Raw genomic sequence first — 25,291 nt, 5'->3', positions numbered from 1 at the left:
ACTGAGTGACACACACTTTTACTTTCCTGCATCTATAGTGTGTTCAGCATCAGCCCAGAATCTGCATGGGGACAATAACTAGGGGCAAGCTGTAGCAAGAGTCTGAGCTTGACAGTGTTTCAGCATCGAGGCGGGAGCTCACACATTGTTCTGTCCCACTCCTGTCTAGCGCTTACTTTCTTTAGTGGTTTTCTCATGTGTTATAAGTCACTAGTAGCTTCCGGCTACATGTAGCTCTTGAGCACTTGAAGTGTGTCTGGTCCAAATTTCAACGTGCTGGAAGTTTAAAATACACACCAATATCAAAGACTTAGTAACAACAAGTTTATATTGATATTATGATTATCATATTATGTATGTATTTTGAAATGATAATAGTTTTGATATATTGGGCTACATAAAATATATTCCCAAAATTTATTTTACCCATTTCTTTTGTAGCTACTAGAAAATTTGAAATTACACATGTAACTACTATTATATTTCTACTAGTCAGTGCTGCTCAGACTTGCATACATTGGTTACTCTTGTTGCATTAGTCTTCCCCCAGACTATGTATGGGTTCAAGGCTCTGATACAGGAAATTATCAAGAGGTAGCATGATTCAGTTCAGTTCAGTTCAGTTGCTCAGTCGTGTCCGACTCTTAGCGACCCCATGAATCGCAGCACGCCAGGCCTCCCTGTCCATCACCAACTCCCGGAGTTCACTCAAACCCCTGTCCATCGAGTCGGTGATGCCATCCAGCCATCTCATCCTCTGTCGTCCCCTTCTCCTCCTGCCCCCAATCCCTCCCAGCATCAGAGTCTTTTCCAATGAGTCAACTCTTTGCATGAGGTGGTCAAAGTACTGGAGTTTCAGCTTCAATGTCAGTCCTTCCAAAGAACACTCAGGACTGATCTCCTTTAGGATGAATGTTCTTGCATGGTTGGATCTCCTTGCATGGTTGGATCTCCTTGCATGGTTACTATGAGAAATTACTAATTTGTGTCACTGGATGAGACCCAAGTAACTGAGATAGTTATGCTATCCATGGAAATACAGAAGATAGATAGAGGAGCTGTAAGGTAACAGTGAAGGTGAGGTTGAGTCATAGCCTAGGAGCCCTTACCTTCTCACCTCTCTTCTAGACATTTCTTCTGAACTCTGAGAGCAACTAGAATTTGAGAAAAGGATTAAAGAAAAAAAAGGATATAGTTAATTTTCTTCAAAAAAAATTTCTGTTATCCAGACAGTGACAAAAAAAATCCCAGAAATGGCATTCTGCTGAGTTTACTTTTATTGAACAAGCAGTTGAACAGACAGCATTGTGATCAGGAGGCTTCCACAGCACAAACTGGTTAAGATGTCTCTGTGCCCTTAGATCACAGAATCTAGGAGGGAAGAGATGGAATAGACTGAAAGTCAATGAGTCCATTCCCCCAACAGTTCTGTATTGTTTTCTATAGTAAATAATATGAGCTCTGAAGAATTCTTTGTATATACAGATGGTGAAGGTAGGTAATTCAGAATTGGGGTATACATTTTCCCTCATGGCTTTTACCAACTTTTGCATCATTTGACCTAGACAAGAAGATGAAGAGGTTAGATGTTAGAAACTCAGAGACATTGTAGAAATGCTGGCTATGCATGTATTATTGTAACATAGTCAAAGAAATCTGTAGATTCCTGCCTTCTGCCAAGAATACAGGATTTCAAATCACTTTCACATTTTATTTAATTGATTCAATGAGTATTTATAGAGTATCTAGTACATTTTACCTATTGAGGTGGATGCAAAAATGACCTCTGCTCTTGATTACTTGTGACCCTCATGATAATGAAAGAAGGAAGGTGTCATTCATATCTTTTCAAAAAGGAAGCAGTTGAGCTTCAGAGAAGTTCACTGACTTGCCAAGGTCTCGCATTTGGTCAGGACTTAAGTCTAATTCCTCTAACAGTTAATGCTTTACTATTATAGTTTTAGGCCATAAGCATTTAAATAGCTGTCTTCGTGCCTGACTCATCCATGCATATTCTTAAAACCAACATTTAAAACATTCAGTCGACATTTAAAGCTTTTAAGTAGTGACTGCATCTTGTCTGCTGGCACTCCCTGGGACACTAGCAGCATTCTTATTACAAACTCAAGCCTCCATTTTAGTTCTCACATGGAGCACATCAGGCTTTCTTTGATTTGGGTTGGCAACTTATGGTCTCGAATCCTTGAAAATCTTTGTCATGGAATTGAGAATAGTCATTTCTTCATCTCAAAATAGTATTGATATTTTTCTTAATATAGGAATTTCCTTCCAGTGTAGCTAATCTTTATTTCGTTCAGATAATGCCTTTTCTAGAGCCCTCGGTTTTCAGAATCTCCTGACAACTAAAGGATGGGGGCAGGTCTACAGTTGACCCAGAACTTAATTCTAATGAACTTGTGGTAAATGGCAGGATTTCTCCCAGGCTGATTTTCTTTAAAATGGGAAAGATAACAATCCCTGCTCTAAATACAGATCTACTATGAGGATGCAAAAGGAAAGAGCACAGGGAACTCTCTAAAGAGTTATATAAATCTTAGAAGTTACCATATAATGAAAAATATTTCTTAGAATATTGGGTTTTCAGTCTGTTTTTCCAGGAAAGTTGTTACTGTCGGGTCTTTTATTCATTCTTGGGATTCTAGACTCTCTTAGAGAATCATCTACTCATGAACTAGGTTCAGGCAATAAGTTTCAACCTCTGGGATTTACACCCATAATAGTTATCAGAGCAATGCTGGGCCATGACCCACCCATACCACCTTGGTGTATCCAAGATCCTTTGTTCGATCAGATAAAACCATAAGTAATATCCATTATATAACTCCAGGGGAAAGAAAACACCCTCATATGAAAGGAAGGAACTTATAAAACGTTTTGATCTTATCTCTGGCAAGATACGTCATTATTTGAATAAAAACATCTTAGTATTATTTTATGGCAAATTCCTCATAAAGTAGTTTTCATCAAGTTGTCTACGTGAGATTGCAGCAAGGCATAGTCTAAGGTGTGGTCTGTAGGACTTGCAGAAAGATTATTTTTACCTTCCTGTTTTGAGATATATGTGACCAGATGTGTTTGTAAGATGGGGAGACAGTATATTCTGGCAATAAAATGAGAAGCAAACCACTAACAGTTTCTATGTAGTAAGATAGCAAACCCCATATAGGGACTAGGGCAAAAGTTTAAAACCTCTCTTTGTACATGTGTAAAGACCCAGAGTAGATAAATGACTTTTTTAACCCAGAAGAAAAAACAGCAAAGGTCTCCTCATTTCATTCCAGTCCCCTGCCTTCCAGCTGCCAGTGTAAAAGCAGAAACATCTAGCTTATAGCTCTTTTATTTTTCCACTTTCCCATATCAGTGCTTACTGAGTAGTTCTTTTGAATATGGTCTCATCTAGTGTTGCTTGATATCCTCAAATGTGGTAGAATCGTTTTTAATTCCACTATTGCCAAAGTGTTATTGCCAAATGCTTAAAAGTATTTACTAAAAATTTTCAGTAACTCAGTGAGAACTTTGGTTTACATATTTATGTGATTTGCCAAAGGTCTCATACATGAAAAACACCAAAACTCTGAACTTATACTTACCTGGTAACAACATTTTTCTCTTATTTGAAACTTCCTAATATTTTTACCCAAGTCAAATATCCTCTTGCTTGAGGAGGAGATTACTCAAATGCCATCACCAGGGACAATGTAAAACTCAATACAGTAGTTCTCTTTACCCCCGAGGTATACATTCCAAGACCCTCAGTGGATGCCTGAGACCATAGATATACTATGTGTAAACTGAATTTCATATATGTTTTTTCCTATACCTACACACCTAAGATAAAGTTTAATTTATAAGTTAGGCATAGTAAGAGATTAACAACAATAAATCTAAAACAGAACATTATGTGAATGTAGTCCCCCCTCTCTCTCTATAAATATCTTATTTTACTGTACCCACCCCTTCTGTGATGATACAATACAATGCTTGTATAATTGAGGTGATGTGAAAGAGGGAGGTTTTGTGACATAGCATTAGGCTATCACTGACTTTCTGAATACATCAGCCAGAGGATCATCTGCTTCAAGCGATCCTGTATCATCAAACTGTGATGGTGTGCATGGCTGGATGTCAGGAACTGATATCCATGGTTAGGAATCTGATAGCAAAAGGTTTTTTTGAGGAAAACTTTTGAAAGGATATTGTAGTTAGAAGTTGTTGCTCTTTCTAACTCAAAGTGTTGCTGCAAAAGTTGCAATCCTTTGGTGATCATATGGGTGACTTTAATGCTGGCTTCCATTCAAGGATTGTACTCGATGCTGCTGCTGCTAAGTCGCTTCAGTCGTGTCTGACTCTGTGCAGGCCCATAGACAGCAGCCCACCATTATATTCCATAATTTTGCCTTAATGTTTGTGCAGCTTGAAACACTGGCAAAGTTTGCTAATGTTTACATTGCTGGTTCTGCTTCAGTTTCTTCTTTGTCTTCCTCTCCCTCTGTGGATGACTCAGTAAGTTCTTCTAGCTCCTCATTCTTGGATACTTGTCAATGGCCTTCAATATGTTATTCCACTTCATCAAGCATGACAGAATATCCTTCTCCATCAACTTGTCTTCTCCTGTGAATGAATTTGCTAACTTCTCCATCAATCCCCAGGAAGCCTTTAAAATAATTCACAACTTCACTCCATTCATTTTTCCAGCAAGCATTTACACTTTCTGGTTCTAATTTATCCATTGTAGCTTTGAGGAATGTTACTGTGTCAGCAATAGTGAGCGATTTCCAGTAGTGTTTTTTGTCCAAATGAAGGTCTGCATCAATTGCTGATCAAATGTAATTAAACACCAGGCAGGTGTATGTGACTTTGACAAATTGAACAATGCTCTGATCAAGGGACTGAAGCAATGAGATTGTATTTAGAGGCAAAAATACAACCTCAGTGTTTTTATTTTCATAGCAGATAGATTCAGGATGTCTAAGGGCATTGTCTTTTATTAGTAGTACTTTAAATCCCAAACTTTCCTCTTCCAAATATGTTTCACTTCTGGGATGGAGCACTGGTGGTACTATTCCATAAATAAGATGACTGTCCCCCACGCTTTCTGATTTTGTTACCAGAACATGGGCAGTTAATATTTGTTCTTCAGAGCAGGTGGGTTATTTGCTCTTCACACTTTGCCGGCCTTAATCCCCTGTGGCATTACTACGTAGTAACAGAGTTAATCTGTCCTTCCCTGCTTTTATGACTTGGTGTCTCCTTTGTGCTTCTGTAAATGCAGGTTCTATTGGATATCTTCTTTCAGAGGAGCCCAGTCTCATTGTAATTGAAGATGTGCTTTGAAGGATAGTCTTTCTCTTTAATCAACCTTTCAACTCTGCTAGAAATGTGGCAGCAGCTTCTTCATGGCAGATGCATCCACTCCACTCATTTTTATATTTTTCAGTCCAGACCTATTCCTGAATCTGTGTAACCATACTTTATTATAGTAAATGGCTTGGTGTCACTAATTTCAGGGGATTCCTTACTGAAATCTCATTATAGTCTTAATGCTTTTTGGCCAAACACCTTGTCACCAGTCAGAACTCATTTGCTGTTCATGTCTTCCATCCAATAAATATAATGCCTTTTCCATCTTAACTAAGCACTTATCACATAATATGTCTTTAACTTTTGCCATTTGAGATGAAGCAGCAAAACTAAAATAAATTTCTTTCTCCTTCTTCACAATTTCATGGATAGAAGATTCATTTTTACAAAAGACCTGAGCAACCTCAGCACATGATTTTTTTCTTTCCTTAATAAGTTGAGAACTTCCACTTTGCACATAAAGGAACTTTTTGGCTTCTCTTTGGCATATACGAATTGCCCGTGTCACTACCCTTGCACTCTAAGGGGCATTATTTAGCAAAATAAGGGTCTCTGGAACAAAAGATGGTAATATCACAAGAGTTCATCTGATAACCTAGATAGCTACTAAGTGACTAGGAGATGGGATGTGCTGGACAAAGGATGATTTACCTCCTGGGTGAGATGGAGCAGGACGGTGCAGGATTTCATCATGCTACTCAGAACAGCAAATGATTTAAAACTTATGAATTATTTATTTTTGGAGTTTCCCATTTAGTATTTGTGAACTTTGGGTAACTAAAACTATGGAAAACAAAACCTCGAATAAGGTGAGATTACCGTAGGGTGTGTCAAAACATCCTTCAGTTCAGTCGCTTAGTCATGTCTAACTCTTTGCGACCCCATGGACTGCAGCACTCCAGGCTTCCCTGTCCATCACCAACTCCCAGAGCTTGCTCAAACTCATTTCCATCGAGTCGGTGGTGCCATCCAACCATCTCATCCTCTTTTCCTTCTGCCTTCAATCTTTCCCAGCATCAGAGTCAGGTGGCCAAAGTCCTGGAGTTTCAGCTTCAGCATCAGTCTTTCCAGTGAATATCCAGGATTGACTTCCTTTAGGATGGACTGGTTGGATCTCCTTGCAGTCCAAGGGACTCTCAAGCATCTTCTCCAGCACCACAGTTCGAAAGTATCAATTCTTCTGTGCTCACTTTTCTTTATGGCCCAACTCTGACATCCATACATGACTACTGGAAAAACCATAGCTTTGACTAGATGGACCTTTGTTGACAAAGTAATGTCTTTGCTTTTTAATATGCTGTCTAGGTTGGTCATAGCTTTTCTTCCAAGGAGCAAGGGTCTTTTAATTTTATGGCTACAGTCACCATCTGCAGTGATTTTGGAGTCCAAGAAAATAAAGGTTGTCACTGTTTCCATTGTTTCCCCATCTATTTGCCATGAAGTGATGGGACCAGATGCCATGATCTTAATTTTCTGAATGTTGAGTTTCAAACCAGATTTTTCACTTTACTCTCTCACTTTCATCAAGAGGCTTTTCAGTTCCTCTTCGCTTTCTGCCATAAGGGTGGTGTCATCTGCATATCTGAGGTTATCAGTATTTCTCCTGGCAATCTTGATTCCAGAAGATTCCAAAGTTGATTCCAGAAACTTCCTTATAGGGACTTAAATGAAAAGGTCAATTTTTCATGTTGGGGAACAGTTTAATGCAAAGTACAAGGATAGAAAGTTTAAGTCTGCTTCTATCCCTGTCTGGCCTCTGTATCATAGTCCACAGAAAATAAAAGCTACTCTAAAGAAGTGTTGGTGACATTATGTACATTGCTCATAAACAGTCTGTTATCAATCCCAGTAAACTATAAACATTTAGAAATGTTAACTACTATATTTTAAATCCCACACATTTCAGTAATTAATTATCTTCACAATGAAGATAATTCTGGGGTTACGTGACCTACTATCATCTCCCTGGCCAGAGAAACATCCATCACTTAATACAAGAGAACAGCAGCCGAACCACCTGGGTCTAAGACTGTGATTCTGAACGCCAGAGTACTCACGTCAAGAGGTGTTGTTTCTTCGATGCTGTTCTCCTCACACCTTCCTTTACTGCGTATGTGTGTATTCGTTTGGCGTATTCTAAAACAGAACAGGAAGTTTCAAAGCTGGGAAAACTCAGCTTTAATGAAAACAAAACAAAATACAATCAAGCATCAATATGAATGACATTTGGGCATCAAATCAAAACTGAAATCAGGGGTAGGAACTGGTATCCATTTCCTAGTAGGCATCATTCAGGTTTATTCTCCCTCTTCTGATTTAGCTCCAGATTTATGCCCCAGGCCTGGATCTGTTTCATCATATGTCATTCTCCTATACACTATATATTCATGGAATTGTTGAATGTTAGAAATAAACATCATCTAACACAAAAGCCATTATTTTATAGATGAGAAAACTGGATCCCAGAGAGGAGTTTGACTTTATTTGATATCTATAATGTGACTTGGGGATTATAAAATAGGACACATTTTACAAAATAAGTTTTACATAAATATATATAAATTATGTATATATGTTATAAAACATAACTATATGGTCATCGTGAATTTTATACTTGGAAAGAATCTTAAGATATATGAATTTTAATGCCTTTCTCATAAGAAATATTATATAGCAAACATCTACTTGTCTGCTTTGGTGATAGGAGACTAACTGTCTATCAGGACAGTTCATCTAGTCTTTGAACATTGCAAAAATTGAAATTTCTTCCCTCTAGCTTCTTCTAAGACCTCAGAAACCAGTAATGTTCCATCTTGCCTGGGACAGCCTAAATCTTCTCTTTATAACATGTGTTCTCAGTTCTTGAGCTAAACAATCCATCTTGAGACATCCTTTATCAGTATTTTTATCATGGGCATTTCTGTAATTTCTAAAGTTCCTTTGAATAAAGTATAACTTATAGGTTTAAACAGTTAATGGAATGTTTGTAGAGCATTGCTTGGATAATTTAGGGCCTGGTATTTACAGTAAAGAGAAATTGAAGGATTTCTGGGAGAGAATAAGACACATGTTGTAACAGATTCATGAATGGTTTTATTCATTTCTTAAATGTTTAAGACATTTAAGAATTAAGATTCCTTAGTTATTAAAACTGTGTGATATCCATAGATGGACTTCAAGAGATTTATGTGCCCACAGATATTCTGCATACAGATTTTTAATGTTTCATCATTCTTTCTTTTGTAGAAAGAGATGACTTTCTCCATATTATCAAAGGAATCTTTGATCCCCTTTTGTTTACCTTTGATATAACAGTATTGTAGTAGACAGAAAAGCAAACTGTATTTAAACCCAAATCAACAAGGTTACAATCCGGTCTGTTCTATTTCCAAAACGTTGTCATTTTAAACAGATTACCTGGACTCTCTGAGCCTCAGATTAACCTTCTGTACAATGAAAATAATACCGCTCTATAGTAAGTAGTGAGGTCAGTGAAACTGAGAATATTAAAGTGTCTTACTTACAGATATAACACATAAAGGACTCATATTCAAGTTTTAGTCTACATATATGAACTGTAGAATGTTTTTTTTTTTCTTTCATGAGTTAGTTGATTTTAAAGAAATAAATGTAAATTCAAATATCTTTCCAGAATTGAAAAGGAGGATATCAGGCCCATCTTCATATTCTGGGTCTTGTTTATGGTATTCTAAGAAGGACAGGATGAACATTCAGGGACTGCATGTTCCTGAGGTGGGATGTGGTAGAAAAGGCAAAATTTGCCACCATGCCCTTTTTTAAAGCTGGTGTAATGCAGGCTGGAAACACGTGGAGAATGAAGGGAAATCTGTGACTAGAAGCTAGTCATAAGGTTATTAGAGATTAGAGCCTGGGCTGACTCTGTACAGCAATGATTCTCAACTTTTTTCTCTTTACATAAAGTATAGCTGATGTTCACACTCCCATGAGTGAACATGGGCTTAGAGAGATTTTCTCTAGTTACGTTGTAACCCCACCACTTTTCCCTTTCTCTTCCACTCAGTAAAGTATATGAACAATTTTATTAAAGGCATACCCATAGATATTCTCTATTTTATGCATGAACAGGATCACTCACATCTGAATTTTAAACTTCTACGATGAGGTGCAGTACCTTGCATTCATATCAGTACTCTACTGTGGGTCAACACTGTCTTCAAGAACCTCTACACTAGAAGATGGACTCGTATACGTACAGATTTTCATGGCAGAGCATGCAGGGATTGTTGTATGTCTGGCCGTCATCACCACAGACAGGCTGTAAATTCTTTGGACAAAGGTAACCCATCCTGGGTAATATTCGGTAGTGTTTGCACATCTCAGAATTCTGAACAAACAAAACATAAAGTAGATTTGCTCAATGGCACTTAAGAGATACGGACTTGGTGAAAACCTCTTGATTTCCTCAATCATGTGTGACTAAACAGTAAAGGAAGTGTAACATAGGTTATACAAACTCATATATTCATTTCCCATCACTGTTAGGTAACCTGGATTTAGTTTCTTTTTTACTAAGGAAGTAGCCAAACCAAGATACAAGGAAGAACAAAGCAATTAGAAAGCAGACATCCTACCAGATAGTGCTGTGCTTTGGAGAAGGCAATGGCACCCCACTCCAATACTTTGCCTGGAAAACCCCATGGACAGAGGAGCCTGGTGGGCTGCTGTCTATGGGGTCACATAGAGTCGGACACGACTGAAGCGACTTAGCAGCAACAGCAGCAGCAGTGCTGTGCTTAGTCACTCAGTCATGTCTGACTCTTTGCAACCTCCTGTACTGTAGCCCGCCAGGCTCCTCTGTCCATGGGGATTCTCCAGGCAAGAATATTGGAGTGGGTTGCCATGCCCTCCTCCAGGGAAATCTTCCCAACCCAGGGGTAGAACCCAGGTCTCCGGGTTTCCCGCATTGCAGGTGGATTCTTTACCATCCGAGCCACCTAGGCACAGATAAACTGAGGTATGGGAGAAAACTCCCATACAGAAAATAATACCTTTTTTTTTTTTGTCCTTTTAAATGAAGACATTGGTTATATACAATCTAGAAAGACTCAAAATAAATGCTAGGTAATCACATGGAGTTTTGAGTTCCAGCTCTGCCACTAACTAAAGTGAGTGATTTACTTGACTTCTTTGAGCCTTAGCTTCTCATCTGAAAAACATGAATAATAATAGCTCTTGCCTCATATTGTTGTTTTAGGGAATCAAATCAGATAATGTAGTTATATGCATACATAATACAGTGTTTGGCACATACTAAGTGCTCAATATATGATAGTTGTTAGTTTCCTAAGGTAAAACATACATAACTTTTTCATGTAGAAAAAGGAACATATTTGTTCTTAGTAGTTTTTTGGAATTGTGAGTTTCATGATGATGATAATAAATTTATTAATCTTAAAGGAAGCAGGAAAAAGGAAAAAACACAGAAATTTTAAAAATAGGATTATGGAAGACAAATTCAGTGGTGTCAAAAATTACATTAAGTATTAGCAGGACTAACTACTCCAGATAAAGAACAGAGACTCTTAGTCTGGAGAAACAAAATGACTCAACTTATAATATTTAAAAGAAGTATACTTTATATTTCAACTAATAGGGTGAACATGAAAGGATGGAAAATAGATATGTACAAACACTCATCACACAAAAGGTGATATATCTATATTAATATCACACAAAGTAGAATTTAGGATAAGAACTAATGTCAGAGATAAAGAAGAGGATTTCTAATTATAAAATAATAGATTCCATAATTAACAATCTCAAACATTTATGTACCTACAGTAGAGTCTTAAGATAATGAGGCAAAATTAGCTGAAAGGAGAAAAAGGCAAATTTATCAAACTTTATGTTTATATTTAACACTTCTTTTTGTCATTAATACCACAGACACAAACATAAAAATATGTATTTGAAAAACAATATAATCAGCTTGACCTCAATGATATTTGTAGATCTCTATATCCAACAACTGCAGACTACACATTCTTCTTAAGTAGACATGAAATTGTTGCCCAAATAGACCACATTCTGGGCCATTAAGCCAGTATTGATAAATTTGAAAACTGAAGTCATAAAATGCAAGTTTTAGGATCACAGTGAAATAATATTAGTAATATATATGATAGCTATGAAGCTACTAGGCATTTAGAAGTTATGCAACATACTTCTAAATAAATTATGACTCTAAAGTAGTCATAATGGAATACAGAAATGTTTTGAACTGAATGATAATGAAAATAAAAAATACTCAGTAGTTAATTCAGTGATTTGAAGGAAAGTTTTAGGTAGATACATAAATAGAAAAAAATCTTAAAATCAATCTAAACCTCCATTTCAAGAAGCTAGCAAATAATAGGCAAAATAAGCTCGAAGAAAATAGAAGAAAATGAATAAATTTATGAAATAGAAAACAGAAGGCCAAATGGTTGTTTGAAAAGATTAATAAATTGATAAACTATTTGCAAAATTGACAAAAGTCAAGAAACACACATTACCAATATTAAAAGTGGTGCCTTATATATAGATATTAAAAGGATAATGTGAAAATGTTATGAATAACTGAATGTCAATAAATTTGACAACTTAATAAATTCCTTGAAAACTAATTTCTGAAACAGACACTGAGTAGATATTTAATAGTAGTATAGTTTTTGCCTGGAGAATCCCAGGGACGGCAGAGCCTGGTGGGCTGCCGTCTCTGGGGTCGCACAGAGTCAGACACGACTGAAGCGACTTAGCAGTAGCAGCATATCTATTGATAATCATTTCAGAGGTGTAAAGAAGTATTTGCTAATTTGTATTCTAAAACAATTCAAACATCTAAAGGGACTGCTTTAGATTGAGGTGAATTCCATGTCAATAATGATATTCAGGGAGAGTTTAAACAAGCACCTTCTGTAAGTCACTGGCAAAGGTAGGACTGAACCAAGTATATCCTTAATGTTTTCCAGGTATCTGCCACTCCAAAGTTGAAAACTACCAAAATAAAGAGTGATAAAGAAGCAACAAGCAGAATTATGCCTTTTTTTCTTACATAGTACATCAACTCTGAACAAATTATCCACCTTCAAAATAGACCTAGGATTCAGCTACTTCTTACGACCTCCACTACTACCACCATAAACCAGCCTCTCTGGTTAGTGCTGGGGCTAACTAGCTGTCCAGCTTTTGCTCTTGCCTTCCTGCAGTGTATTTTCAATACAGCAGGTGCAGTATCCTTTTAAAACATAGATCATGTTACTCCTCTTTTCAAAACCTTCATTCAGACTAGTAGACAACATCCTTTAAATGGTCTACACAACCTTACATAACAGGCCTCCTGTTATTGGAATGATATCTTCCTGTATAACTCCTACTGAGGTCACTCTGTGTCAGCTGTACTGGGCTTCTTGCTGTACTGTAAGCCCTGTCTCAAGTCTTTGCTGTTCCTCTTCCTGGAATGTTCTTCCCTCACTTACATGTATGGAATTAATCTCCCTAGGAGGTGCAAATGGCACCTTCTCAGGGAGCTCTTTTCTGTACAAGATACTTAAAATTGTATCTCAGCATTTACTATGTCATTTTTCTATTGAGTCACATCGCCTGTGATCTATTGTAGAGAGTTCTGTCTATTTTGTTTACGGCTATTGTTCTCATGAGGCTTCTCCGGTGGCTCAGTGGTGAAGAATCCGCCTGCCCGTGCAGGAGCCTCAGGTTCAATCCCTGGGTCAAGAAGATCCTCTAGAGAAGGAAATGGCTACCCCCTCTAGTATTTTTTCCTGGAAATTGCATAGACAGAAGAGCCTGGCGGGCTACAGTCCATGGGTTGCAAAAGAGTGGGACACAACTTAGCGACTAAACCACCAGCACCACCATTTTAATCATACACATAGTAATGCTTGGAAAATAACAAGTGTTCAATAATTATTTGTAGCCTGCATAAATGGTGGCTAAATGACAAACTGAATAAAGAATGTTGTTCTCTTCTCCAAGAGAAAGCTCAGCTCAAAACCAAGTTACACAGGAATAAGCACGATGGGATTTCTGGTCTGCTGGTGATACATTATTTCTTGACCTACGTGTCAATATCACAGATGTGATCACTTTGTAATATTTAGTTGTATACTTATGATAGGTACACTTTTTCTTTATGACTATTATACTGCAGTAAAATGTTAAATAACAGATTTTATTATGATAGCCAAGATACACACCCACAAACACACATAGAAACAATAGGATATTATTCAGACAGGAGAAAGAAGAAAATCCTTCCTTTAATGACAACTTGGATGAACCCTAAGGATGCTATGCTAAGTTAAATAAGTCAGACAAAGAAAGACAAATACTGTACAATAAAGCCAATAGCATAGAGACAGGGAATAGAATGGTGATTACTAGAGGATTGGAGAAAATAAGGAGACATTGGTCATAGGATATAAATTTTTAGATACAATTTATGGCAGTCTAATATATGGTGTGATGATTATAGGCAATCAGTTCAGTCCAGTCGCTCAGTCGTGTCCTATGGACTGCAGCATGCAGGGCCTCCCTGTCAATCATCATCTCCCAGAGTTTACTCAAACTCATGTCCATTGAGTTGGTGATGCCATCAAACCATCTCATCCTCTGTCGTCCCCTTCTCCTCTCACCCTCAATCTTACCCAGCATCAGGGTCTTTTCTAATAAGTCAGCTCTTCACATCAGGTGGCCAAAGTATTGCACTTTCAGCTTCAACATAAGTCCTTCCAACGAACATTCAGGACTGTTTTCCTTTAGGATGGACTGGTTGGATCTCCTTGTAGTCCAAGGGACTCTCAAGATCTTCTCCAACACCACAGTTCAAAAGCATCAATTCTTCGGCGCTCAGCTTTCTTTATAGTCCAACTCTCACATCCATACATGACTCACATCCATACATGACTATGGAAAAACTCACATACATACATGACTATGAAAAAACATGACTATGTTTTTTTTTTTTTAGGAAAGATGAATATTTATTATACAAATATTGAAATCTATACATTCTTAGCTGATGATATATATTTAGTTAAAAAGTCTTTTACTTTGGATATATGCATCATCTCCTTCATTGTGGTGTCTCTGCTTCTCAACTGTATTAATCCATTCTCCAAAGTAGCTTCAGTAATCAACACTGTGAAGAGGATACTCATTTCATCATATTTTGAATAACGTTGTTCCAGTGAAGACTGCACAGTTTCCAGATAACCAGGCCACACAGAAATTCCATTCTCCAGTAATTCATTAAACAGCCCTTGACAAACCTGTCTTAGTTCCACTGTTGGGCCTCGTCCCACATCCAAAGCAGCTTTAATAGGGCCAAGCAAGGGTGAAGTTTAAGCACCTTTCTATGAAGATCTTTCTTTCTTGTAAAGGAGTTCTCTGTTAGCTGGAAAGAATCATAGAGGTAGGCCAGCATGCCTCGGTCTAGATCTCCATTTATAGATAAAACAGAAGGAACCACATTTTTCCGCCCGTCTCGGCCGTGTACTTGAGCCACACTTCCAGGATACATGTGTAAAAGTTCATGATCTCCTAGGTTCCACAGGGTTTCTATTGGCTCCTTTCCCCAGGGGGAATTGTAGTAAAGTCTGTTTCCTTTTCGGCCTGCTTCATCCTGACAATCTCCACTGCTGAAGTCAGATGGACTCATAGCAAACTTTCTCCACCATAGGAGTCGATGATGTAACCAGAAATCAAGCCACTGGCTTGCAGTTCTTGCTGAAGTAAACCATACCAGAGAAGCTTCAGTCTTTTCACCGATTCTTTTAACACCATCAGGTGTCTGCTTAGTATCAGAAACAGGGTGAAAACACGCTCCAATCTGAGCAAGGCCAAAAGGTAGCCTCTTGTTTACCAGATCCAGGTAACTAACCATAGCCTTGACTAGATGGACCTTTGTTGGCAAAGTAATGTCTCTGCTTTTTAATATGCTGTCTAGGCTGGTCATAACTTTTCTTCCAAGGAGTAAGTGCCTTTTTATTTCATGGGTGCAGTCACCATCTGCAGTGATTTGGGAGACTAAAAAAATAAAATCAGCCACTGTTTCCACTGTTTCCCCATCTATTTGCCATGAAGTGATGGGAACAGATACCATGATCTTAGTTTTCTAAATGTTGAACTTTAAGCCAATTTTTTCACTCTCCTCTTTCACTTTCATCAAGAGACTCTTTAGTTCTTCTTCGCTTTCTGTCATAAGGGTGGTGTCATCTGCATATCTGAGGTTATTGATATTTCTCCTGGCAATCTTGATTCCAGCTTGTGCTTCTTCCAGCCCAGCGTTTCTCATGATGTACTCTGTATATAATTTAAATAAGCATGGTGACAATATATAGCCTTGATGTACTTCTTTCCTATTTGGAGCCAGTCTGTTATTCCATGTCCAGTTCTAACTGTTGCTTCCTGACCTGCATACAGATTTCTCGAGAGGCAAGTCAGGTGGTCTGGTATTCCCATCTCTTTCAGAATATTTCCAGTTTATTGTGATCCACACAGTCAAAGGCTTTGGCATAGTCAATAAAGCAGAAGTAGATGTTTTTCTGGAACTCTCTTGCTTTTTCAATGATCCAGGGGATGTTGGCAATTTGATCTCTGGTTCCTCTGCGTTTTCTAAAACAAGCTTGAACATGTGGAAGTTCACAGTTCATGTATTGTTGAAGCCTGGCTTGGAGAATTTTGAGGATTACTTTACTAGCATGTGAGATGAGTGCAATTGTGCAGTAGTTTGAGCATTCTTTGGCATTGCCTTGTTTAGGGATTGGAATGAAATCTGACCTTTTCCAGTCCTGTAGCCACTGCTGAGCTTTCTAAATTTGCTGCCATATTGAGTGTAGCACTTTCACAACATCATCTTTTATGATTTGAAATAGCTCAACTGGAATTCTGTTACCTCCACTAGCTTTGTTCATAGCGATGCTTACTAAGGCCCACTTGACTTCACATTCCAGGACGTCTGCCTCAAGGTGAGTGATCACACCATCATGATTATCTGGGTCGTGAAGATTTTTGTACAGTTCTTCTGTGTATTCTTGCCACCTCTTCTTAATGTCTTCTGCTTCTGTTAGGCCCATACCATTTCTGTCCTTTATTGAGCCCATCTTTGCCTGAAATATTCCCTTGGTATTTCTAATTTTCTTGAAGAGATCTCTAGTCTTTCCCATTCTATGGTTTTCCTCTATTTCTTTGCATTGATCACTGAGGAAGGCTTTCTTATCTCTCCTTGCTATTCTTTGGAACTCTGCATTCAAATGGGTTTATCTTTCCTTTTCTCCTTTCCTTTTTGCTTCTCTTCTTTTCACAGCTTTTGGTAAGGCCTCCTCAGACAGCCATTTTGCTTTTTTGCATTTCTTTTTTTGGGGGGATGATCTTGCTCCCTGTCTCCTGTACAATGTCATGAGCCTCTGTCCATCAGATCTAGTCCCTTAAATCTATTTCTCACTTCCACTGTATAATTGTTAGGGATTTGATTTAGGTTATACCTGAATGGTCTAGTGGTTTTCCCTACTTTCCTCAATTTAAGTCTTAATTTGGCAATAAGGAGTTCATGATCTGAGCCACAGTCAGAGCTCCTGGTCTTGTTTCTGCTGACTGTATAGAGCTTCTCCATCTTTGGCTGCAAAGAATATAATCAATCTGATTTTGGTGTTGACCATCTGGTGATATCCATGTGTAGAGTCTTCTCTTGTATTTTTGGAAGAGGGTGTTTGATATGACCAGTGCTTTCTCTTGGTAGAACTCTATTAGCATTTGTCTGGCTTCATTCTATACTCCAAAGCCAAATTTGCCTGTTACTCCAGGTTTTCTTGACTTCCTACTTTTGCATTCCAGTACCCTATAATGAAAAGGACATCTTTTGGGGTGTTAATTTTAGAAGGTCTTGTAGGTCTTCATAGATCTGTTCAACTTCAGCTTCTTCAGCATTACTGGTTGGGGCATAGACTTGGATTACCATGATATTGAATGGTTTGCCTTGGAAATGAACAGGAAAACTATAGGAAATAGTAATGTGTAATATACTCAGAGTCTGTGAGTAGACTTCAAATATTCTCACCACAAAAAAGAAATGGTAATTATATGAGGTGATGGAGATGTTAGCTAACACTATAGTGGTAATCATTTTGTAATGTCTTATTTTATAATAAGTCTATCAAATCAATATGTTGTACACAAGTTTACATATGTTACAGGTCAACACATATACAGTAAGGGCTTTGCAATGGCTCAGCAGGTAAAGAATCTCCCTGCAATGCAGGACATGTGGGTTTGATCCCTGGGTCAGGAAGATCCCCTAGAGAAGGGAAAGGCTACCCACTCCAGTATTCTGGCCTGGAGAATTCCATGGACAGAGGAGCCTGGCAGACTACAGTCCAAAGGGTCACAAACAGTCGGATACAACTGAGCAATTAAGCACACACACACACATAACACAGTAAAGCTGGGGAGAAAGGAGCAGATTTTGTGGCTAGCACTTCTCCATGCTTAGGGATCCCTAGTTTGATTTACTAGAAATTTGTAATTAGTATTTTGTTAGGGTAACTTATCTGTTATTATACTTGATTTGGGAAAATAATTAGATAAAATTCATGTTTGATACCTTTCTTTCTTCTTTTTTGGGTCATCAGACTAGGTGCTAAAGTCTCCCTTCTAGGGACCAATTTGAGATTGCCCTTTGTGAATGAATATACTTCATGCTCATATCTTCTTCTTTCTACTCCTGACCTTGACAAAGCTCTAAAAAAGCAATCCCAAATAGGGTCAGTGTAAATATGTAAATATAAGTATGTCATTTAACACTTCTTATAAATGTATAATAAGTATAAATATGTTCAGCATAAATTTCAGTTTATTGGGAAAAGGACTAGGTTTGGAGGGGGAGTAGGAAGTGGGTGAGGAGCCTTTCTGGTCTGCTGAAATTATAGGGTTGAGACTCCTAACTACTTATTTGACTGCATGTGCCAGAAGTTACATGCATTGTACACCCACTTTTTAAAATTTCAAAATAAATTCATTTAGAACAAGACTAATAATCTCAAGGAGCACAGAATAATGCACCAGTGAGTAATCTTGAGACTCTTACTAAGCATGAACTGCACGGATTCCTTGGAAGGACTTGAGGCTGTACTGAATCAGTCTTCCTAGGCCTTTACATGAAATGAGGCTTATGGAGGGCAAGGGGCAACAGCGCTGCCTGCCCCCAGAATAGGTGAACTAAGTTAATAAGTAACTTTTTAGAAACAGCAGTTCTTACCAGAGAAGAAATGGAAGACTCTGAGCTGTCTTCCTCTTCAGAAGATCTAAAGTGGGATGGTTTTTCTTCAAGTCTTATCCTGTCCAAAGCTTCTTTTTCACTAGAAAAGAAGACAAAAGTAAATTTGCGTCCACAAAGACTGGCTCCTGTAATTTCTAGTTGGAAGTTAAACATTTCTAATAAAATACGATGGAACCACAGAACATTGAATGAGAAAGTGTCCAGGAAGACATGTTAAGAAAAGCACACAGCTGGGAACTGGCTTGGCACTCCCTTCACTTAACAGATGTGTGATCTTGGACAAGTTGTTTAGAGTATTCCTTTCTCCAGGGGATCTTCGCGACCCAGGGATCAAACCTGGGTCTCCTGCATTGCAGGCGGAGTCGTTACCATCTGAGCCACCAGGGAAGTCCCATAAAAAGATGATAGTTCTGGTAATTCCTTCCTCAAGGAATGTACTATGAGGAGCTAATATATACATATATATATATTATATATATATATAATATATTTAACTATTTTGTTCATAGTGTTTTTTTCAGAACCATCATCATCCATCATGTTCATAGGTCCCCAAATATAGTTGTTCATCAGAATAAACTAGAAACTCTTTCTAAAAAACAAATTCCTTAGCCTTGGAGACTCTAACTTATCTTGAAGGACTAATCTGTGTGTGTGTGTGTGTGTTTAAGACCTCTCTTAAGTGTGATCTAGTTGTAGAACAGATTTGGAATAATTTGTTGTAACTATGATACTGAGGGTTGGAAACTTTTTTTAAGTGACATAGCTAGTAAATATGATTAGAACTTCCATCTGGATTTCCTGTCTTCAAGTCCAACTGTTCTTTCTCCTGTACTGGGTGTTGTCAACTTAAAAGCATTGCATCTAAAGACTTGGTTTAAAGCCTGAATGGATTCATGAGCACATGAGTATTTAATCAACAGTCTCTAAAAATGCAGTCCCCGCAGTAGCTGAAGGGGGTACAGGATCCTATTACTCACAAGATGCTTCTGCACATGTAGCACTTGTTTTTGTATAACTTTCCATCAGCACCAAGCACAGGGTCGTTCTCTCTAGTGCACATGAGCTCATCATTCCTCACATGCTGCCGAAAGTTACTGCACTCATCCTAGAAAATAAGAAAAGGGAAGTGGGCATGGCTTTTTCCCTTTGTGCCTTGGTTACTTTCTTAAACTTGGTTTTAGGAATTCCTCTCTTGGCTCTGGTCTCAGACTCACTGCACTTATCCTGGCAATGGAGGCCAAGGAACGCCCAGACTCTCTAAACTTCCCGTCCTCCGCTTCATTCCGAACCTCTCTGCACTGGTCCTGGAAATACAGGGAAACATAAAACAATACTTGAAAGACCTCCTGGTCTTGCTCGCCCTTTCCATCAATCTTTCCTTTCCTCTACTTTTCACGGGAGATACGCTCTTGACCAGAGGACAATCCCACAGTTGTCTAACTCTATGAATGACATTATCACTGGTGAAAGACTGATTGAAGATGTCTTCTTTGTGATCTTGAAAAGCAAATAGAAAAGGCAGCACCATGCATGTGCACTATTGATTCACTGATGCTCAGAAGACCCTCTGGAGAAAATGGGAAAGGCATCAAGGAGAGACGCTAAAAGAGAGACTTTGAGACTAGTTTATTTTACATAAATTGTTAAAATCAGTGTCAACAAGCAACATGAAGCCTCATTTCACATTTAAAGTGTCAGACATAAGCATGCAGTTAAGGTGGTAAAGAATTTTACCCACTATTTTTCAATCCACAATTCTCCCAAACAGGAGAAACCAAAGCAATAATCAATACACACTGCAGGAGAATTCTCTATAAAATTGAGAAAAAACATTAAACTTCAAAGCCAGGAGATAAATCTTATTAAAACCCAACATGACAATATTGGCAAAATCAATTTTCTTTGAAGCAGAAGATTAGCAACTTTATTATCCAAAAAGTGAAGGGGAAGACAAGAATCTGAGGACGAAAAGTAAAATAGTTATCTTCGTATCTTAAAAAATAACCTTTGCATCATTTGAGGGCTTGGCTCTTGATCTTTCTTCTTCATTCTTTTTTCTTTCTTTAGCTTCTCGCTCACTGAAAAATTTTATGAAAGGGAGAGAGTAGTTTTTCCAGAGTCATTATTGAATTGTTTAACCAAATATTTCTCCAATTCTAAACATTAGAATATCTAACACTGTTTGCTAGTATCTAAAAAATACATAAGATACTTTTTAAACAAATAAGTTCTGATCATTGGGGTTTTCATAAAATATTTGTGACGGTGCTGTCAACTTTCATAAACCCAGTTTCTATACTGTCGTGTAGAGTGATATACATCTGAAGGGTCAGTACATTTTTTCCTAATAGGATTATTTATGACTCTCAGGTAGAGAGTTGCTTCATTTCTCCTTTTTATTTTTTTTACTGAATTACAATAACTCTCCTGTATTGATTGTTCTTTATATTACTATTATGCTTTAAAGTTTATAAACATTTTAAAAATATTATCTCCTTGAATCCCTACAAAAACTCTATTGTGTAGTTATTATTCTCTTTATATACAGGAGGAACTGAGGCTGTGCAGAGTGAACGGGTCTGTCCCATGTCACTTATCTGAGACACTTCCTCTTTGAAGGTCAGTGATGTTGGCATGATACAACAGGGTGTTCTCCTATCCCAGCTGCTCCTGGCATGATTATGCTTCTCATAATATTCAAAATAGAAATTTCTTATGAAAGTGCTTTGGAAACTTACTGTCCTCTTCTAAACTGAGGAGCTATTAGTATAAATTTTTAATGTGTGATGCCAAACACCGTAGTTTTAAATCAAAAGGAACCAATTTCTGGGGAGCAGACACAGCATATCAAACTGATTCATAAACCTCTCTACTCACAAGATGCTCTGACACATAGCACACTTGTTGGCATACGTCTTGCCATATGGGCCTCGAACAGGGTTGTTTTCTTTGGTGCAAATAAGCTTTCCATCTCTCACCATGTTCCGGAATTCATGACACTGATCCTGCCAATAAGAACAACAACAAAAAAGAGATGTTTCTACAACCATCTGATCTTTAAAACAGAAAATATGATCGGTTGGTTATATGTAAACTCATAACCCTTGAGGAGGAAAATTAAAATCTAGAGAAAATAAAATTTTAGAGATAAAATGTATTTTAAAGCAGCGGTGCCCAACCTCTTTGGCACCAGGGACCAGTTTGTGGAAGACGATTTTTCCATGGACTGGGGCTCGGGGGGTGGTTTTGGGATGATTCAAGCACATTACATCTATTGTGCAGTTTATTTCTGTTATTATTACATCAGCTCCACCTCAGATCATCAGGCATTAGATCCCAGAGGCTGGAGACCCATTTTACGGGCACTGTGTTCAGTATCTGCTTAAGAAGTCTGAATCCTCTCCACAGCATCCCTTCAAATACTTGTCAGCCCCAGTGGAATTTCACTGCCACCTAAGGCAGCCTGTGCCATTTTTATACAGTTTCATTGGGTTGATCCCCAAACTTGTTGCACTGCACCTCAACTCATTACTTCACACATTAAAAAGCCCTAGACTGAATTGAAAGACATCCTTTGGCAAGGCGGCATATAAACATCTAAAGTTTTAGCTTTGTTCCTCAAGAACAAATTTTTTTTTAAATTGTTTCAGCAAATCTGTATTATACTCTTAGCATTTTGTTGTGTGTGGTAATGGATTTCTTTTGGTTGTCATTAAAAAGTCTGTAAGATAAGCACACATTATCCCCATTTTACAGATGAGAGGAAAAAAGTTCACAGATAGTAAGTGATTAAAATCAGTGTTGGAACAGAGATCAGAAACCTATTAATAACCAGGCTATAGATTCCTTGCCTTCTTTGCCTTTACATGACAGAAGATAAAGACTCCTGGCACATCTCTAAGAACATGGAGCTAGCTGCCGTCTTTGCTCCTTGCAAAATAAGAACCTTAAAAAGAAGGCAATGGAACTGGGCCCACAGGATTTAACCCCTGTTGAAATTTTTGAACATCCATAGAAGTTTGTCTTAAACATTTTTTTTTAAGCCCAAAGAGTTACAGTATATGAGAAATTATCTTTAAAAATGCTATCAATAACCTAGATTGGAGTTACCTTTCTTTAAATTGTGGTACCATGAATAACTCCAGACCTACTTTTCTTTGTTTAATAGCATTTGATTCTCTGGAACCAAACACCTGATCAACATACGAAATGTCTCATAGCCATCATTTTTAAATTTGCTAGAATTTTGTTTTCCTCTTCCAGGTACCTAAAATGCCGCATACATCTGTGTCTATGGTAGCACCCCTGTGAGGATATTGCAGCCTTTGCTCTTTGGGTGCAAATCTCTAGCTCTTCCATCTGTTATCTGTGGGTAGTTAACTTCTCTGAATTTTTTCCTCAACTGTAAAATTGGACACTACCACCTACTGCATTGATTGTGGGCAGATTTAAATACGATGGTGCATGTACTTTATAAAGCTTATTTTAGTTTGCATTTGTAGATAAGACTGTAGCTTTCTTTTTGCCACAGGCACAAAAAATATCTAGGTATTTTCTATACGTACATATAGGTTTTTTCCTTTTTTGAAATTCTTGAGATAGATATTTTTAAACTTGAAAGAAATTTAACAATCTAGAATACATGTCCAGTAGAGGTCATTTCAAGTTGTACAATAAAGTATTTTCTCAAAGCCATTGATCTACCAAAATATGGGTAACAGATATTCCCAATTTATTTTTCAAAAATGACCATTACTACTAATGTTTCATTTTGCTTAGTCAGCATAAAACTAATGACAAGTTGCCTCTTTAATGGGAAAACTTTCCTGGGGAAATTTCACTGTTTCACTCTTCTCAGTCCATAGCTGGATTAGAAGAGGTTGCACTGTGTCATCGTCTATGTGCTGGTGTTGTAAAACATTGAACCTCATTTTTAAAACCCCAAGTTGAACACAAGATGGCACTAGAGTGCCAAGAATTTACCATCTGGAGCTCCAAGCTTTAGATCCTTTTCTTGTTTATAAATTTGGCATCTATTTGCATAACTGTTTTTAAACTTCAGGGGGGAGATCAAGTTGATAACAATAATTTGACAATTGCCATTGTTCCTATAATGTGTGGTAACTGCATCAGAGTTGCAGTTCAATTCAGTCCTGGTCATGTCCGACTCTTTGCAACCCCATGAATCGCAGCACACCAGGCCTCCCTGTCCATCACCAACTCCCCGAGTTCACCCAAACTCATGTCCATCGAGTTGGTGATGCCATCCAGCCATCTCAAGGACAGTTAAATTCCATGTTATTTCTTTGAATATCTGGTCATGTCTTTCTTGTTTATCATCAAGTTCACAACAACTGGGACAGAGTATGCATTCCATAATATGCATTCTGTTTATTTGTTGAATAAACCAAGCTTGCAACCACTCATCCAAATTTAAGCATAAGCATGCTCAGGTGGCACTAATGGTAAAGAATCCACCTGCCAATACAGGGGATGCAAGAGACATGGGTTTGATTCCTGAGTCGGGAAGATCCCCTGGAGAAGAAAATGGCAAGCCACTCCACTATTTTTGCCTGGGAAATCCCATAGACAAGAGGAGCCTGGAGGGCTGCAGTCCATGAGGTTGCAGAGTCAGGTGTGACAGCAGTTGAGCACAAGATACGTCTGGCATGTATTACCTGTTTTTCCTTGTCCTTTCCGGTTGTGTTCCTCGTGTAGTCCCCCTCTTCCTTCTTTTTTTCAGCTGCTTCCCTTTCCCTTGAAGAGAAAAATGAGAAGAAACGTTTCAACCAAAATGAACAAAGACCTCAGGTATGCTTAAAAAAAAAAAAAGTTGTCTTGAACGGATGAGTGATTAAGACTCAACAATTAAAAGCTCATTTTCGAAAAATACTCACAGCTTTTCCTTACACATAGCACACTTGTTACCATGTGTCTTGCCATCTGAACCCCGTACAGGGTCACTTTCTCGGGTACAAATAAGCTTTCCATTTTTCATTTGACTTCTAAACTCATCGCATACATCCTGAAAAGAAGCAAAAATTATATTGGAGATGGCTATTTTCACATAGTATTTGACTGAGCTTGAAAATTTTGAAGATTTTGACTTAGGAGTTGGGCAGCCACCTAATCTTGCTGTGGGAGGCTCTTTACTGGACCACAGAGGTGTCCAAGTGGTAATTTCTGAAGGTGAATTCCATCTTCAACCTTAATTCCTGCTTGCCATGTAAGGCTACATAGTCCAAAAATGATCACTTGGACACCTCTGTGGTCCAGTGTAGAGCTCCCCACATCAAGGTTAGGTGGCTTTATAACCAGGTCACTTTAGAATGGGAGGATTATGCTGGATTATCTGGGTGGGCCCATTATAATCAAAAAGATTCTTATGAGTGAAACAGGAAGGCAGGCAAACCAGAGTCGGAATGATACAACATTAAAAAAAAAAAAAAAAGGCAAAGAAAAAGATCTTCCCCAGAACCTCCACCAAGGAAAGCAGCCTTTCTCTGACACCTTGACTTTAACACACTAAGACCTGTTTAGGACTTCTGAACTCCAGAAATATATGATGCTGAATCAGGGTTGTTTTAAGCTATT

At 38.0% G+C, this 25,291-nt stretch overlaps 1 protein-coding gene and 1 pseudogene across 1 annotated transcript in view; both read right to left on the bottom strand.

Moving 5' to 3' along the window:
• Positions 1-1,279: 1,279 nt before the first annotated feature.
• Positions 1,280-25,291, bottom strand: part of SPINK5 (serine peptidase inhibitor Kazal type 5) — an 84,037-nt gene continuing 60,025 nt past the window's right edge. Inside the window, exons 25-34 of the mRNA XM_070374898.1 lie at positions 24,595-24,722; positions 24,376-24,454; positions 21,575-21,702; positions 20,703-20,775; positions 19,912-20,001; positions 19,675-19,802; positions 18,674-18,773; positions 9,618-9,748; positions 7,440-7,518; positions 1,280-1,561 (exon numbers count right to left, since the gene is read on the bottom strand). Of these exons, the coding sequence (XP_070230999.1) occupies positions 1,553-1,561; positions 7,440-7,518; positions 9,618-9,748; positions 18,674-18,773; positions 19,675-19,802; positions 19,912-20,001; positions 20,703-20,775; positions 21,575-21,702; positions 24,376-24,454; positions 24,595-24,722 (945 nt within the window). The 3' untranslated portion in view covers positions 1,280-1,552. The remainder of the gene's footprint in view (positions 1,562-7,439; positions 7,519-9,617; positions 9,749-18,673; positions 18,774-19,674; positions 19,803-19,911; positions 20,002-20,702; positions 20,776-21,574; positions 21,703-24,375; positions 24,455-24,594; positions 24,723-25,291) is intronic.
• On the bottom strand, positions 14,402-15,304 carry LOC102269662 (DNA polymerase subunit gamma-2 pseudogene; annotated as a pseudogene).

Source organism: Bos mutus, chromosome 7, assembly GCF_027580195.1.
Source record: "Bos mutus isolate GX-2022 chromosome 7, NWIPB_WYAK_1.1, whole genome shotgun sequence".
In the NCBI taxonomy this organism is placed as follows: domain Eukaryota; kingdom Metazoa; phylum Chordata; class Mammalia; order Artiodactyla; family Bovidae; genus Bos; species Bos mutus.
Note: the sequence above shows the minus strand (reverse complement) of the source record. Positions and strands in the feature narration are given on the sequence as shown.